The sequence below is a fragment of the Hippopotamus amphibius genome, chromosome 5, assembly GCF_030028045.1.
Source record: "Hippopotamus amphibius kiboko isolate mHipAmp2 chromosome 5, mHipAmp2.hap2, whole genome shotgun sequence".
Classification (NCBI taxonomy): domain Eukaryota; kingdom Metazoa; phylum Chordata; class Mammalia; order Artiodactyla; family Hippopotamidae; genus Hippopotamus; species Hippopotamus amphibius.
In genome coordinates, this window is record NC_080190.1 from 122757252 (window position 1) to 122774881 (window position 17630).

Sequence of the window (17630 nt, forward strand, 5' to 3'; positions counted from 1 at the left end):
GCATTATATATAATAGAGTAACTTCTCTTTTATACATAAGATGGGAAAATAAAGAAAATAGTCACTCAAATCATCTTCTGTGGTTCAGATGAGAAACTGCCATTAAAACACTAGATAACATGACATGCAATAGGCAGTCAATAAATATAAACGACAGAATCAGGATTGGGAGCAAGGTAGCTTCCAGCAGTTGGAACTAAATCATACTTTTAAAATAAATTAATAAACTGTCAGATCAAGTGACTCTATGGTATTGACATTCATATATTTTACTTCATATGTGTATGTTAGACATACTGCTTGTTCTTAAAAACATACTTTCTAGAGCATTTCTGTTTAGATCCCATTGCCTGAGCATTTGCTCAAATATGTTCACCAACACCCAACACCTGGGGTACCACTGTTGAAAACACTACATAGGGACTTGCTTGGTGGTGCCAGGTTAAGTGTCTGCTTGCCAGTGCAGGGGACATGGGTTCACTCCCTGGTCTGGGAAGATCCCACATGCTGCGGAGCAACTAAGCCCGTGTGCCACAACTACTGAGCCCACACACCTCAACTACTGAGCCCACACACCTCAACTACTAGAGCCCACATGCTCTAGGGCCTGTGTGCCACAACTACTGAGCCCACATCCTGCAACTACTGAAGCCCTCACACCTAGAGCCCGTGCTCAGCAACAGGAAAAGCCACCTCACTGAGAAGCCCGCACACCCAAACGAAGAGCAGTCCCTGCAAGAAAAGCCTGCGTGTAGCAATGGAGACCCAACACAGCCAAAAAACACAAAACAAAACAAAAACAAACCAAAACAAAACAAACAAAAACCTAAAACCAAAAAACACTGCATAATAAAAATGTATCTTTTCTGGTACCAAATTTTACATCATGGTTGCAGGGGCACTGCTGTCTAACAAACCATAACAGGCATAAAATAACATTAAAACAGAACAAACATACAATGTAATTTTATAAAACAACTTTATTTTTGCTATACTTACCGTATCCCATATCTGAAGTTTTATCTGTTTTCCATCAATAGTTATCATTCGAGCACCAAACTCTACACCTGAATAGAACAGAAAATGTTTTGTTATACAAACTTGTGGGAATATATTTCACATATAAGGATTTTTTTTAAAAGGCTATCTATTTCTAGGACATGCTATGCCAAGTGATATACAGCTTGACAATTACAGCTCCTGTCCTTAGAAATGTATAAGCTAAGGCAGAGGTGCTAATAAGACATAGGCTAAGGATGTAATTAAAACACTAAGATATGTGAGTCTAGTGTAGTCAAGAAAACAACTGTGGTCCCCATGTTCTGCAGGCTCTGCAATACTTAAAAAAAAAAAACTAGAAATGAGATTCAACAACCATAATTATTAATCACAAGTATTAAAATTTCTTAAAAACGACTAATGTGATATAAAAATCACTAAAATGGACAGATGAACGTCACCATCAAAGTGTCGGTTCCTGCATGGGTTATCAACCAGGAAAGAAATCTCCAAATCCACTCACTAGAGATGACCACTGTTTAAGGATATTTTCAGACATTGTTCCATGAATAAATACACACAGAAGTATATAATTTTATGTAAATGGGAACACCTAAATGCTGTTCTGCAATTTGCCTTTCTGTCACTGTCATAGGCATTATTCCATACCACAAAGCATCTTTACAAATCAAGAAATATATAAAATTATACCATTATTTTTGATGGCTGTGTAATATTCCTCTCTCTGTGTGTGTGGGGGGATCATCATCTCTCTCTATATACAGATTTTATTAAGTTGGTACTCTATTGCTACAAATATTGGTTGTTCCCAAATTTTCTCTAAGTAGTTAATGCTGAAATGAATTTTTCAACTTATGATTATGATTTTTGGAAAATTACAGGAAATAGGACTGCAGGTCAAAGGGAATACAAACTTTACATTTATCAGTTTACTACTCTGGCTTTTTTCCTTGCATTTATCATCTCTTTTGAAAGTACTCATTCAATCATCAAAACAGGAGGAGAAAAAGAGGGGATAATTTCAGAACAGCAAACAGCTGTGAAGGAGACTGCAAGAAGTCTATCACTTACATTATACCAAATCATTACTGCTAGGAGTGTGCTATATCAGTATTTAGATCAGAGTCAGGGTAAAGGGAAGACACACATGGTCCCCAAAAACCAGATGTCACCCTGGCAGAAAAACAATTTTTAGTTGCCCAGGGAAGGGCATACTGCCCAGTGCCAGAATTTCATTTCAGTATCTCCTATAATTCCCCCAACTCTGATTAGGAGAGGAGAAAGGTAATTTATCTTCCCAGGATATGTAACCTGATGGAGTTTTTACTCTATATTTTATTACTTATTCCATCCTAGGGGTGTAGTCAATACAAAGAAACTAATGGTATGTTTCTCAGATTCATAAATACAGGAAAGCCAAAGAAAAGAGATCTAAGAGTCAGGATGTAGTACTAGAATGAAAAATGCAAAATTGTAAAATTATGTCACACAAAACCATTACAGCGTTTACATATCTATCTACATGCATACAGTCATATACATTCTGTGCCATGGGGTGGGGGTGGGGGTGGGGGGGCCACCCAAAACCACCATCCACCAGCTTACCATCAGTGACGTGAAAATGAGTAGCTGAGGAAAGAAACCAGTGACTAAGTGTGGTACAAATGTTCTTTGAAATATCCAGTATTTAAAAAGAATGTACTAAAGTTCAAAATTCTACGTATCAGCAAGATAGTTGACAAAATGGAAGCCTCTTCATGAAAGTATTGTTTATAGCCACAGAAAGAAATCCTGTTTTTCCTTCCATTGCCATGGAAGGGCTTTTAACCACAATCCAAAACCATCTGCATTGCTCAATGGGATTCAAGATTTCTTAAATCCAATGCATGATACCAAATTTGATGAAAAACAACTGCAAATGAGAAACAGACCCTTGGCTGATACCAAGGGTGGGCAAGTGAGGCAAGCAGATGCTCCTTCTCTGGAAATGACATCCTGAGTAGAGGGATAAAGATACTACAACTGACTGACAACCACTCCATCCTCCGCTATAGGATGACTTACAGTTTCTGCTTCCTGGCCTCTTCAGATGCTTCATTCCTGCCCATTCACAAGTCCACGTCCCCACCCTCCGATGGGTTCTATATAAAACTCCAGATATTCTAATATATTCTCTTTGCTTAACTCAAGCCATAATTGAGTTTTGGTATGTTTATCTCTTTATTCAAGGTAAATACACAGATTACCGAGGCTTAAAAAGTCTTTAAATAAAGATTTTGCCTCTAAAAATATACCCAATTTTAAAGACATGTTATATGAAAATCAGGATTGGTTCTAAAGCAGGAAAATATAATAAGATTGCTATTTTAACTTCACTTGTTAATAGAGTTAGGCTAGAGAAGAAAAAAACAAGAGGCCAAGAAACTAGTTAAAAGACTACTATATTATCCAGGAACAAGATAAAGAATGATGACAGGAAAATAAACAATTGACATACATCTCAAAAGAAACAAACTGACAAGCACTGTTGATTACTGAAAAACTATGATTTCTGTCTTCCTAACAAGTGAAACAGAAACAAACAGTTCAATTGCAGCCTCAAAAACATAACTCTTTCCATTTGCCTTCTCATAACTGGGTTCAATGCAGGTTTTACCTTTGTATTTTATGTAGCAAAAGAAAATACTGAAAGTGAAGTGTCCCGATGTCTCAGAAACAATCAAAAAACCCAAAACCTTACACTTTTTTGGACCGTAAAAAATTTTAAATCTTTTTCCTTAATTATATATATGCTTGAGAATCTCATTTAGAAAATTTTACTTATCTTTCTTTCTTTTTTCTTTTAAATGGGATAAACCATCATCCCCTATAACCTTGAGGCTCTCTTCTCAGACACATTTTCAATAACAGCCAATTTGGCTGCCAGAGAAATTATCTGTGGAGCCAAAGGCCAGGCCTCATTTACCTGACATTGTCAGGGAGTGATGCTTATTTTTTCAGATGCTATTCACTTCCAACCTTTCAGGACAAAATACTCTGAAGGTAAATACTTTCTAAATTACCTTTAGGTCATTACCATCCTTGTAGAGTAAGTAGTTGCATCCTTGCACAGTAACCATTTATCAAGCATTCAATAATTGATACCTACTAATTGTGTCACCCTGAGCAAGTTATTAAACCTCTTCTGTGTTTCAGTTTTATTTGTAAATGGTATTAATGATACCCATCTCGTAAGATTTTTTTCAAGATTAAAAATTATTATATATGTGGAATCTGAAAAATGACACAAATGAACTTATTTATAAAATAGAAATAGACTCACAGACAGAAAACAAACTTATGGTTACCAAAGGGGATGAGGGGCTGGGATAAATTAGGAGTTTGGGATTAACACAGACATACTACTATATATAAAACAGGTAAACAACAAGGACATACTATATAGTGCAGGGAACTATACTCAATGTCTTGTAATAATCTATAATGGAAAAGAATCTGAAAAAGAACATGTATATATGTATGTATAACTGAATCACTTTGCCATACACATGAAACACACATTTGTAAATTAACTATACTTCAATTAAAAAAAAAAGTTACTACACACAAAATAAGTGCCTGACACACAGTAAGCATTGGTATGGGTCCATCATCATTATTATTATTATTATTTTATATTGCACACCAAAATTTCTATGCCTAACTAATGATAACATATAACTAATGATGAGAGCCCCAACGAGAAAGGGCCACCTGTCAAAGCCAGGGGACTGTGGAGGTGCAGAGGCAGAATGAGACTCCTCCCCCGAGATGGGGTTGCCAGAGCAGACAGCAGAGATGGGTATCAAAGCAGTCAGGCTGAGCCTTCCTTAGACCAGCTTGAGAATAAAAGGACCTGCTCCTGGAACTTAGACACTGCAGAGGTTCAAAACGTGTGGTTAGAAGGCCTGATTTTCCTAATTCTAGAAACAAACGGAAAACCTTATATAAAAAATTCCCTTAATTTTCAATGAAAAATAAACAGGAAGCACCGTGCTTAAAGAAAACACCACAGGAATTAAAATCACATTGACAAAGATTACATTGCCCTCAACTTGTAAATTATTCCAGAGATTTTGGTTATAAATTACAAAAACAAAACTAAAAGGTACAGATATTAGCTAAGAAAAAATTATGACTTACAGATAAGACCAAACTGTCTACCTAGAACATGCGAAGTAATTAATTTAACAATAATAATGGTGGAAAAAACCTATTCACAATAGCAACAAAATCTATAAAATACAAAAACAAATTTAAAAGCACAGGCCCATATGAAGAAAATTGTAAAACTTTACTGAAGAGAAATTTTAAAAGTTGGAATAAATGAGAACATATATTATGTGTATAAATGCAGATGCAGAGAATGGACTGGAGAACTCGAGGTTTGGGAGGGGGTGGGGGGTGAAGGGGAAGCTGAGACGAAGTGAGAGAGTAGCACAGACATATATATACTACCAACTGTAAAATAGATAGCCAGTGGGAAGTTGTTGTATAACAAAGGGAGTTCAACTAGAGGATGGGAGATGCCTTAGAGGACTGGGAGGGGGAGGTTGGGGGGGGGTACTCAAGGGAGGGTGGCGGGGGGGAGTCGAGGGAGGGAGGAAATACGGGGACATGTGTATAAAAAGATGATTGAACTTGGTGTACCCCCCCCAAAAAAATAAATAAATAAATAAAATTAATTAAAAAAAGTTGGCATAAATGAGAACATATATTATGTGTATAAATAGGTAATCTTAATACAGTAAAAACAAACTGTCTCCAAACTAGTCCATAAATTTAATATAATTCTTACCAAATTTTAAGTGTCTCACTAAAAGTTTTGCAGTTTGGCAAACAGACTAAAGTTCATCTGAAAAAACAAATATACAATAATAATCAAGAAAATTTAGAGAAGGAAAAATGTTATCACATATTAAGTATACTACAAAGTTACTATAAATACCACAGTGTGACACTGCCTCATGAAATAGAAAAACAAAAACAACCCCCCCCCGCCCCAAAAAGGAATAGATTTGAGAGTCCCCAAACAGGCTCACTTGTACATACAGAGATTTCGCATATGACAAAGGCTAGATCAAATAGGAAAGAAAGACTGGCTTATTTAATTAATGGCATGGGGCCACAAGTTATATAGAGATTAAAGAAAATCACATACATGACCATATACCAGATGGAGTACAAATTTACAGTATTAGAAGAATATTTAAAAGAATATGTATGTAGCTCATATATACTATGGGGTGTCTTCCTTATGAAGACTTAAAAGCCATACAGAAAAGCATCAATGAATTTGACTAAAGAAAACTAGTAGTAGACAGGGGAAAGACATAATAAACACGTAATCCAAAGAGAAGACAAAGAATTGTTTCTTAAACATATAAAAAATGCTCAGCCTCACTAAAAACTAAGGCTCTGAAAAGTAAAATAGCCACCTCCCCCCTCCAAGTCACAAATATTAAAACCGTTCATAAGCTGCGGTAGAGGCAAAAGTGAGGAGAAGCAGGTATTATACTTTAGTACATCAGTGAAGGAAGTGCAAATGAGAGGAGCTTTGTATGTGTGTTTATGACATATTTAAAAACTCTAGAAGGTGATACACACACCAAAGTCTTCACAGAGGTTGCTGGAAGGCCAACGACACGTTACATGGGGAATTCAACTTTCTCTGGATTTTTACGTTTTCCTAATAATCACAAACTTTCAGGAAAGTATATTTGCATTTCAAAATCAGAAAAACAGTTTTTGTGAAATCTCAATCAGATGTTCACAAGAGGTCTTTTAAGCTATCTTCCTAGTTCTTGGTAATGATATTCTAGATAAGTTATCAGAAAACTGAACCCAAGATAAATGAGGTGTATTTTTAACTGACCTCCTGTGGGGAGCCTGATGGGGAAATGATGCTTCAATTCTATCACCTTTTCCCCCAAAGTATACTTTCACTCCCAGCAGTCACTTCTTATAGGCTGACTGGTTTAAAGGAGTGGGGGAGAGAGGTAAGAAGGTGGAATGAACAGGGAATTCCCTGGTTGTCCAGTGGTTAGGACTCAGCACTTCCACTGCAGGGGCTTAGACTCGATCCCTGGTCGGGGAACTAAGACCCCACATGCCACAACATAGCCCCCCACCGCCCCCAAAAAGGTGAAATGAACATATAAATGGCCTAGCCTCTAGATCAGCATTTGTCAAACTGTCCATTAATAGGTAGTAAAATAAACGTAGTGGGAATTAGTGGGCTGTAACTACAATTATTTGTAAACAACTTAACTGAATAGCATTAAAGGAATGCATGTAACGTTAAGCACTGTAATGTTAAATGTTACTTTATGAAGCTTTCTGCCAGACAGACAGTATATTAATTTAGCAAATATTGACAGAGTTCTTACATGTACCAGGCGCTGGACATACAGCACTGAACAGAGAACTCTGCTGTCACGAACTTGATTTATTTTGGGTGGGAGACAATGTACTTACTTGTATGAAAAGTTAAGGAGAAAAAAAATCTAGATGACAGGATAGGTATGGAGGGGTGTGTGCTACATGTACACTTGTGAAGATCCAGGAGGAAAAGAAACTCAGGAGCTTTTGGGGACATGTTAAGCTTGGGATGCCTATCAGACATCCAAGAAAGGAGCTGCTGAGTGAGGAGCTGGGCATGTATTATATGGGGAGGAGAGAGCCCTGGCTGGAATGGGTTCAAGAACGAAAGAGTGGAGAAAAATCAGAGGCAGAAAATATGAACATTCTGAGGACTTCTGATAAAAGGAGAGAAAACGGTTGATGGAAAAGAATGAGAGTCATGCAAAATAACCACCAAAGAGGGAAAAATGAATGACTCCTGGAAGCAAAGAGAGCCACTGAAGCAGTGTTCCTGAGGGGGCCGTGGCTAGCGGCTGACAGTCCATCCACAGCAGCAGGAAAAGGTTGAGTGTATGCAAACAGTGCAGGTGGGTGGCTCTACTGGGTGGTGGAAACCTATGAACATACTCTTCCACAATACTCGCCTCTACTTTCTGAGTGACACGGAAACCAAGGTTACCATCTGAGGGTGAAGATAGGAAAGGTGCTGCACACTTAAAGAGCAAGAAGGTATAATACACATAGTTATGCAGGAAAGTGGAGAGTGAATGAACTGGAAATAAAGGGTCATTGTCTGGCAGTTAGAAGTTAGCATTCAAGAAATTAACCTGGGACTAGTTAGCGTGGCTCTGTCGGCATGGAGCTGATAGCTGGGTGAGCCACAAGAGTACGATGAAGCACGAGGGGGAACAAGGAGGCTGAGGGTGTACACAGGAGTGATTATAGTGACACAATTACAAGGGTTAGAATTAAAACCAGGTAAGGAGGGAAGTAAGAAAGCAAGAGGGGTGAGAGTACAAAGATGGTAGAATCAATGGATTATGGCGTAAATAAACTTCTGGCATTAGGAACCAGAGGGTGTGAGTTGAAAGGATGGGAGGGACAGTCACAGCCAGACGCATGAATCTGAGATTCTGGAGTGGTTCCAGATATTGGTGACGACAAGGTCCTGAGTGTGACTATGGGAGTGAGAGCTGAGGTAGAGCGGAAGCAGGATCACAGGAGGAGTGGAAGTAAAGGAACTGAGAGGCCAGGATGCTTTGGGGCCGTGCTCACGTATGTGCACAAGATCAACAATATGAGACAAATTTCCAGATGGGGAATCCATATGTAAAAGCCGCTGCTCTAATGCTTCTCCAACTTTATGTTCTTATGAATCACCTGGAGACCCTGTTCAAATGCAGAATCTGATTCAGTACATTCTTTAACAAGCTCCCACACGATACTGATGCTGCTGGTCCAGCGCAATAGCCCTTGAACCATCCCCTGAGCGGCAAGGCTCTAGCCTAGATCGTCAATGCAACTGTATCCAGGAAGCTATTTATAAACTGCTTCTTTGATTCACAACATAATAATTCTCACTGAGACAGTAGTCAAAGAGTAAGGAACATTTTATAGTCTTTCCTTGCCTTTTATTTCCTCTTTTCTATCATTTAATAATTCTTAGTCATGACCCAACCTTAACCTTTTTACCTTCTCTATTCATCAAGCAAAGGCAGGTATGCAGCAGAACCAAGATACTACCTTATGCCTATTTTAGCAATCATTCCAACACTCCTTTAAAAAATGTATGCTAATGACCTTCTAAATTATTTTTAATGTCAGAAAAATAAATTCTTGTGATGAGTGTCATAAGGTACAGTAGTCAGGGTCCAACCAGAAAAACAGACACTACACTTAAGCATTTAAAACAGAGGGTATTTAATGTAGGTTACTGGTTACATTAAAGGAAGGGCTGAGAAGCCCAAGGAGCAGATAGTAACGAAACCCAGAGATCAGCAACAGCCAGAAGCTGCTGCCGTCCCTAGGCTGGGGGGCAAAGAGAGAAACCAGGGTTCCCAGAGCCCAGGAGTGGGCCTATCAGGCAGGGGCTGTGGCTGAAGCCACGGAGGACACACAGCTAACCCCGGCACAGAGAGAGGTGAAGGCTCTCCCTCAGCTTCTCTTTGCTTTTAGCCTCCTAACTCTCAGTGCCTTGCATCAATAAACCCAGAGGGAAGCTAACTGATGAGTTACAGTCTTCTAAAAACTACCTCTGGTCTACTCCCCCTTATCTCTCTGCAAGTAGAGCCTATACCAACCTCGGACAGCAGCGAGGCCCATCCTCCCCATCGGGTGTGCCCCAACAACTAGAAACTTACACAAAAGCTCCGACGAGAAGGAAGACACTTTCATCTAGTACCCTATACGAAAAACAACTGGCTAGTTGTCTTGGGACCGAGTCATGCCTAAGAGATGGCCTTAACGTTCAGACCTACTGAGCAAAGAGCAAATCCTACACAAAAATGAGCTTGCCAAAGTGAAACGCGTCACGAGGCCAGCATGAAAGAGCAGCACCTGCTTTACTCATCATTACTGGATATAACTGAAACTATCAAAATGAAAATGGAATCTGCATGTTCTTACTGATAGCAGCCAGTAAGGAAAGACTGTAATATATCCACAAAGCACATGTGGCTTGCCTGAATACTATTAACTGATGTAATAATTTGATTCATAAACTCTATCTTTGATTTGGTATTTTAAAAATACACAGGACATAAGAATCAACTTTTAATGAACAGTGAGTTAATGATATCTACAGAAAATAAGCAGTCACTGGCTGAAAAGATACACTAAGCTATCAGTTGTAAAGTTTAACTAGATTTTCAATTACCTTATTTTTTCATGGTTGACTAATCTCTAGTTATTACTGGGCTACAGCCACAGAAGAATAATCTAGATCCTTCAGTTTTCATGGTATAAATATAATTTTTTAAAAACAGATAAGAACCCTGAAACAGTATGCTTACGTAGTTTTTAGTTTTTCACTTAATTTTATATTTTGCATATTAATGAACAATATCATTAATAGTAATAGCTAGTATCGCTAACAGTAATAACTGCTGATACTTCTTGACCATTCCTTACCAGTAACTGTCTCATTTATTCTTCACAATTGAGGAAACTAAAAAATGCCTGATGGTACTTTTTCTCAATTAATGATAGGATTATTACCATGCTGCCAGGCACTGTTTCAGTGCACGATATTTATTAACTCATTTACTGGTCATAATAATTTTGTGAGATGGAACTACTATTTCTCTCATTTTACAGTTAAAGAAACTGAGGCATGGAGTGGGAAAGTGGCTTGCCCAGCTAGTTAGTGGCAAAGCCCTGATCTGCACTCTGACAAGCTGGTCCAGGGTCTCTGCTCTCACTCCTCCCTATGATATACTATCTCTCAATCATCTGTTTCATCATTAAATATAATCAAAATCAAACATTAAAGTCTTGCTGCATTCCAACTACTTTTACAGAGTTAGCTAATATTATTTTTACTATGCATACTTATATTTTTAAAAAGTGATGGAGACTAAACTCTGTATAGCCACAAATCCAGTTTCACTGATTTCCGACTCATCGCTAATGGAATGAGCCCTCTAGTATATTTCATTTCCACTACCCAAAATGTCCAAATGTTTCTCACCTCTTTATAAAACTTACCAATAGTAAGGTCATGCACTGGCTGAAACCTCTTGTCTGTAAACTGTAGCAATAAGCATGATTTACCAACACCTGAAAGTTAAAAGGAAAAGAAAATGTAAGAGACAAAATTCACAGAAATTAAGAAATACTTCATAAAAGCACTTGGAAAAGAGGCAGCTAGGGTGTCTGGTGCTCTGGGAACAATCAGCCATGATTTCTCAGTGCTCTAGTTTCTTGGGGAATTAGAGAATTGATGACTTGGGTGAAAGGTGCTGACCAATCCAAAACATGCTTTTCGTCCTTTTGTATTCATTCAACATTTCAATCTGAAAGATGGGAGCGGCAGTAACTCCCAGAAGACAACCCACCAGGTCCTCCCAGCAGCCTCTACCACAGGACTCACACAGCGAAGCATTCACGCACTTTTGTTTTTTCTGTGAAAATATTTTGAAAACACAGTACTTTCCTCTTTTTATAGTTTATCTTAGTTTCCTACAAACAAACAAACAAGCAGTGAGTGCCAGGGATCTACTTTCCTGGGAAAAGCTGTGTGCTCTATCTTCTGGCTGGTCCATTTCAGGATCAATTAATCAGGACTGAACTCCTTCACTCTATTATTGAGGTCTTCAATAACTTCCAGATTCCCGAATCAAAGGCAAATTTTCTATACACATCCTACTTGCCCTCTAAGGAGAACTGCATACTGAATAGCACACCGCATCCTACTCATTTTCAGGCACATAACCTCACACTAGACCAAATCTGGTTATTTGGTAGCATCCTGCCCTCACAAATCACAAAGGCAGTCATCATTTATTCATTCATTCACTTACTCAAGAAGTCTTTATCAAATGCTACATATGCACATGGAAAACTGATATGCTTCCTTCCTTATAGTCTAGCACAGGGAGGGAAATTAAACAGAATGAATGTGCAAATACTCTATATGAACCGTAATTTGAAATAATTATAACTGCCATCTGAAAGAAGAAAATAAAGTGCTATGAAGAAGAGTCAAAAAGAGACTTCATTTAGACTGAAGGGCTGCAGAAGGCCCTTTTTTTTTTTAAATTAATTACATTTGCATACATTTTATTTATTTATTTGGCTGTGCTGGGTCTTTTTTTGCTGTGCACGGGCTTTCTTTTTAGTTGCGGTGAGTGGGGGCTACTCTTTGTTGTGGTGCGCGGGCTCCGCACTATCGTGGCTTCTCTTATTGAGAAGCAAGGGCTCTAGGCGCGTGAGCTTCAGTAGTTGCAGCACATGGGCTCAATAGTTGTGGCTCACGGGCTCTAAAGCGCAGGCTCAATAGTTGTGGCACACGGGCTTAGTTGTTCCGCAGCATGTGGCATCTTCCTGGAGCAGGGATGGAACCTGTGTCCCCTGCATTGGCAGGTAGATTCTCAACCACTGTGCCACCCAGGAAGCCCCCAGAAGGCCTTTCTTAAGTGACACAAACTAAACTGTTCAATGTCTTCTAGATAATCCACTCAAAAAGAAAAGGACAACAAACACCTTGTCACTCGTTGCCTGTCTTAAGGCAGAGATAAGTCACTTAATAATTTTGCTGAATGATTGGCTCCAGTGTCAAATGTTATAATGATTGTCAAAATGCCATGAGTAACAAATCAAAGACATGTTGGGGGGGGGTGGATTGTGTTTTAGGAAATATTTTATTTGTTCAAAGTTTTTGGAATGTTTTAAGATGCTAGTTAACTGAAAATAAATTGGAATTTCAAAACATTTGACCCTGGTTTTCTCTTTCTTTTATCCACAATTTCTCTCTTACATTACAAAAGGCACAAACTCATTAGATTTCTAATACCCCTGAACAGCCTTTCAGGTCTAGGAGAGAAAGGAAATTTTTTATTTTTTAAGTGTTAAAGTACAAAATAGGTGAACAACTGAGATATGAATCTTCTGTTTTGAAAAGGAGACTTTATTTTTAAGAGCAGTTTTAGGTTCATAGCAAAATTGAGTAGAAAGTACAGCAAGTTCTCACACATTCCCTGCCCCACAAGCGCACAGCCTCCTTCTCTATCAACATCCTGCACCAGAGCAGTAACACTTGTTACAACTGATTAACCTACACATCATCACTCAAAGTCCACAGTTTACATCTGGGTTCACCCTTGGTGTCATCCATTCTATGGGTTTTGACAAATGCATAATGTACCCACTATTACAGTTTCATACAGAATAGTTTCACTGCCCTAAAAATCCCCAATGCTCTGCCTATCAGTCCCTTCCTCACCCCAGCCCCTAACCTTTTTCCGTCTCCATATTCCTGCCTTTTTCTGACTGTCATATAGCTGGAATCACACGGTATGTAGCTCTTTCAGATTGGCTTCCTTCATTTAGCAATATGCATTTAAGATTCCTCTCTTTTCTTCATTTCGATTTTTAACATTCAAAAATTTCCCATATGGTACAGGAAAAAATTATAATTAGAAATCACAGATTTTATTACTGAAGCACCTCAAGAATCATCTCACAGTCGGGTAATCATTTAAGTGATACAACAGCCTGAAACCCTCTTCCTACCTCACAACACAGTATGTATTGCTCTAGTAATAACAATACTAGTTATTCTGAACAAGTACTGACCACTTTCATGACACCATATTCTTTCCTCAGGTAATCAAAGTATCTTTCAGTGTGGAGAATATATCCAACTGCCACTGCGGTGTTTCCCAAGTCTCCTTAATCACCTATCTATAGATCATTTGTCAGGATCAGTTAAACTTACAGATAGCTCATCTTATTCAATATACGGTGACCTCTACTACTTGGGGTTTCGGGCTCACAATCACCAACACTTTTCCAAATTGCCAAATTGAATTAGCTAGTCTTTTTCTCAGTCCTCAATTTATTTAGTCCAGAAACATGACCTATTTGTACCCATACAATATTTCTATGTAGTTTATCTGCCTACAACCTCCTAGAAAACTATTGCTTCCGGCTTTATCAGGCTATAATCACCTCCTTGGTCCCTTAATTCTGTGACAACTGCTCCTCTTCTTCCATGCAAGCCTTAAATACTGGAGGTTTCATCACCACCTTATCTTTGATTATCTTTTCTCTTCAGCTGAGAGAACTAATCCGGTTCTATGGCCCCAATCTATACCTATAAATTAGTCAGTGATTACCAAATCCAGCTCTCCAGCCACCACCTTAATTAATTTCCCTCTTATTATATCCAACTGCTTACTGAACATGTCCACTTTAATTCCTTCAGGACTGAAACTCCCAACGTTCAAAACCTAATCCATTCTTTTTTCATTTTCCTGCCGACCATCTTTCCAACAATTCAGAATAAACTTCAGTACTTCCTTACCTCTGAAGTTGGGTCCCAATGGGTCACAGCAACAAGAAAATCTGAGTCATCCTTAATTCCTCTTACTTCTTTATCATCGACAGCTAATGGCTCACCAATCTCATCAGTTCTCTCAGAAACATTTTGAACTCCATGCTCTCCCCTCCTCTGAATCCTCAGTGCTCTAGTTCTGGTTCTCAATAAGACATGATCTTTCTGCCTTCAGCCTTTGCCCTTTCTCCAACCTGTCAGCATAAACCTCTGAAAATGTTTGCTAAAATGCACATGATTAACTCACTCTCATGGAATATTGCTAAAAATATAAAATGCAAGCCCTCCAAAATAGTAAACAAGGTTCTTTGCATTTAGGCTGAAAAATTGTTATTCCAATAGATCCTATTATCACATCAGTCTAGAGACCCTATAGTTAAGCACAACACACCATCTCCTGTCCTCTGAAATGACACCATATTCTTCCCCTGGCTTCCTCCCTTCCTCTTACAAAGGAACATTTCACTCCTTGGCAACTTCAAACTCATGCTTAGCGACTCCAGCTAGGGATTCCTATGCTTTCTTTACTAAAGCATCCCTGTTTCAAAGAGTCTACCAGTCCCCATGCAGAGCTAATGGTACCTTGGGTTTCCATATTTCGTTTATGCCTTAAAACCCTGATTAGAATCCGAGCTCTGTCACTTACCAGCTATAACATGGGGCAAGGTACTTGACCTTTCTGAGCTTCAAAATCATATCTATAAAATGGGGGGGAAACTCCTACACTTTGGTGAACTGTTGTATTATCAAATGAAATAAATGTAAAAGGGCCCCTGCACAGTGCTAGCTACCTGTGTCCAGTTTATCAACATTCTTTGAGCTGTTCATTTAGGATATATGCCTTTTTCTATATGCATCATATACTTCAATAAAAATAAAAACAAGGTGATGGTCTTTCTGATGCACCAATGTGGCGAGGCCTCCTCAGTTATTCAATCAGACACTAACCTGGGTGTTGCTGTGAAAGCAACTTGGTAGATAGGATTAAAGTCCATAATCAGCTGTGTATGGTTTAAGACAGTGGTCCAGTTGCATTCCTTTGCATGTGGCTGTCCAGTCTTCCCAACATCATTTAATGATGAGACTGTCCTTTCCCCATTGTATATTCTTGGCTCCTTTGTCATAAATTAATTGACCGTATATGTGTGGGTTTATTTCTGGGTTCTCTATTCTGTTCCATTGATCTATGTGTGTCTCTATACTAATACCATACTGTTTTGATTACAGTAGTTTCTAATATAGTTTGAAATCAGGGAGCATGGTACTTCCAGCTTTGTTCTTCTTTCTCAAGACTGCTTTAGCTACGCGACCACTCTTTAATTAAAAATTACTGCACTTAATGATGCTACTGTTAGAGTTCCTACCATGAAGTCACCTTACCTTCTTCCTTTACTCAGGGTCCAATACACTGTCCTTAGCAGGACTAAGTGTTGTGGTGAGAACTGACTATGTCAGCACCACATCAATGCCAAACGATTACGAGTAACATTCATTAAAAATGCCGATTCCTAAAACCCCACCCCAGAGATTCTGATTCAGTAAGTCTTTGGTTAGGCCCAAGAATCTAATAAACTTCCCACTGATTTTTTTTTTAGGCAATGGGGCCTTCTCCACAAGGAATACTGGTATAAGTGCAAAGTATTCTACTGAAGTTTATTTTCCTAGTCCTAAACCAACTTCCATCAATTTCAAAATAATTTTTAAAAATTGATGATGGTTCTATTCTTAAAATTGTTACGACAGACAGCTTTAATTTAAAACAGGTGGAAAAAGCAAAAATATAAAATGTTCCAGGGCCAATTCCTAACTACCAAAGTCTTATCCAACCGTCATTCTGAAATCATGGCTGCATACATCATCTACTGGGTCCTCAAAAACAAAATGTAACAAAAGTTCCACAAATGAATGACCTATCCTCATGACTGAAAGTAATCCACTGAAGAGTTACATGTTTTAAAGTCATACCAAAGAACTGACAAACCTCAAACACAGATCATGCAAGAGACGTGGCGAGTTGGTTTAAATGTCTGTAGCTTATTCTGCAAACACAGAAAATTTTATTCTTCGTGCTAACATTCCAAATCAAGAAACCCGTGAAACATGAAAAAACAATAAGGTCTGCTCTTTTTAAACAGAAAATTAATAAACTCAGCATGGTACATTAGAAAGAACACAAGCTTTACAGTTGTAACACCAGTGTTCAAATCCATCTGTATTATTTCATAACTTGTGACCTCAGACAAATTAGTTACAGAAACCAAGCTCCATTTCAACATCTGTAAATTCGGAAAAGGAAAACATGACATTCCTGCTTCAAAGGAATATCATCAGGCTCAAATGCAAAAACTGAGTTCTGCAAACAAAACTTTTAATAAAAATGTTAGAGGATTCTTTAAGATGGATACAGTTGAGGAGCAAAATCTCTGACCAAACCAATCTGACTCGAGTCCAAATTTTTAAATACATATTTTCTACAATTAATTGAAGAAAATACAATCTATGATTTTCTTTTAAATAAAATGACTTCAGAGTTGTCTTCATGCTGTTGGTTTTGCACACACCATCCCCTCACATCTAAGATAGCAATCCTCTCAATTACCGCAACTAGATACTGTTCTGGTGGCCTACTGTAGTGAGTTAAAGAGTGGCTCCCAAAGAGATATGTCCAAGTCCCAACCTCTGGAACCTGCGAATGTGACCTTATTTGAAAAAGGATCTTTGGAGATACAATTAAGGATTCTGAGATGAGACAGCCTGGATTCAGGTTGGGTCTAATTCCAATGACAAATGAATATGCAGGGGAGAAGACTGTATGAAGACAGAGGCAGAGACTTGAGTTACGCTCTCACAAGCAAGGATTTTCCCCAGAGCCTTCAGAGGGAGCATGGCCCTGCCCATTCCTGGATTTTGGACTTTTCTGGCCTCCAGAACTGTGAGAGGACAGGTTTTAATTGTTTTAACCCCTGAAACAAGTTTCTGATAATTTGTTATGCAGCCCTAGAAAACCAATGCACTTATCAAGAGTAATCTTTCATCCTCCTTTTCCTTAGACTTTTACGTTGCTGGTCTCCCAGTCTTGTTGACTCCGTCTCTAATAATTCCTACTGTACTTAATAAAGAGACTTGAACACCAGAAATTTTAAGAGTGAGTAGT

At 38.5% G+C, this 17630-nt stretch overlaps 1 protein-coding gene across 2 annotated transcripts in view; it reads right to left on the bottom strand.

Annotated features, from left to right (window-relative positions):
- RAB2A (RAB2A, member RAS oncogene family) overlaps positions 1-17630 on the bottom strand; it is an 82479-nt gene that overhangs the window by 43568 nt on the left and 21281 nt on the right. Inside the window, exons 2-4 of one of the 2 annotated variants that reach the window (XM_057734494.1) lie at positions 11128-11199; positions 5858-5914; positions 1000-1067 (exon numbers count right to left, since the gene is read on the bottom strand). In XM_057734494.1, the coding sequence (XP_057590477.1) occupies positions 1000-1047 (48 nt within the window). In that variant the 5' untranslated portion in view covers positions 1048-1067; positions 5858-5914; positions 11128-11199. The remainder of the gene's footprint in view (positions 1-999; positions 1068-5857; positions 5915-11127; positions 11200-17630) is intronic. The other variant, XM_057734493.1, reaches the window with a different exon arrangement.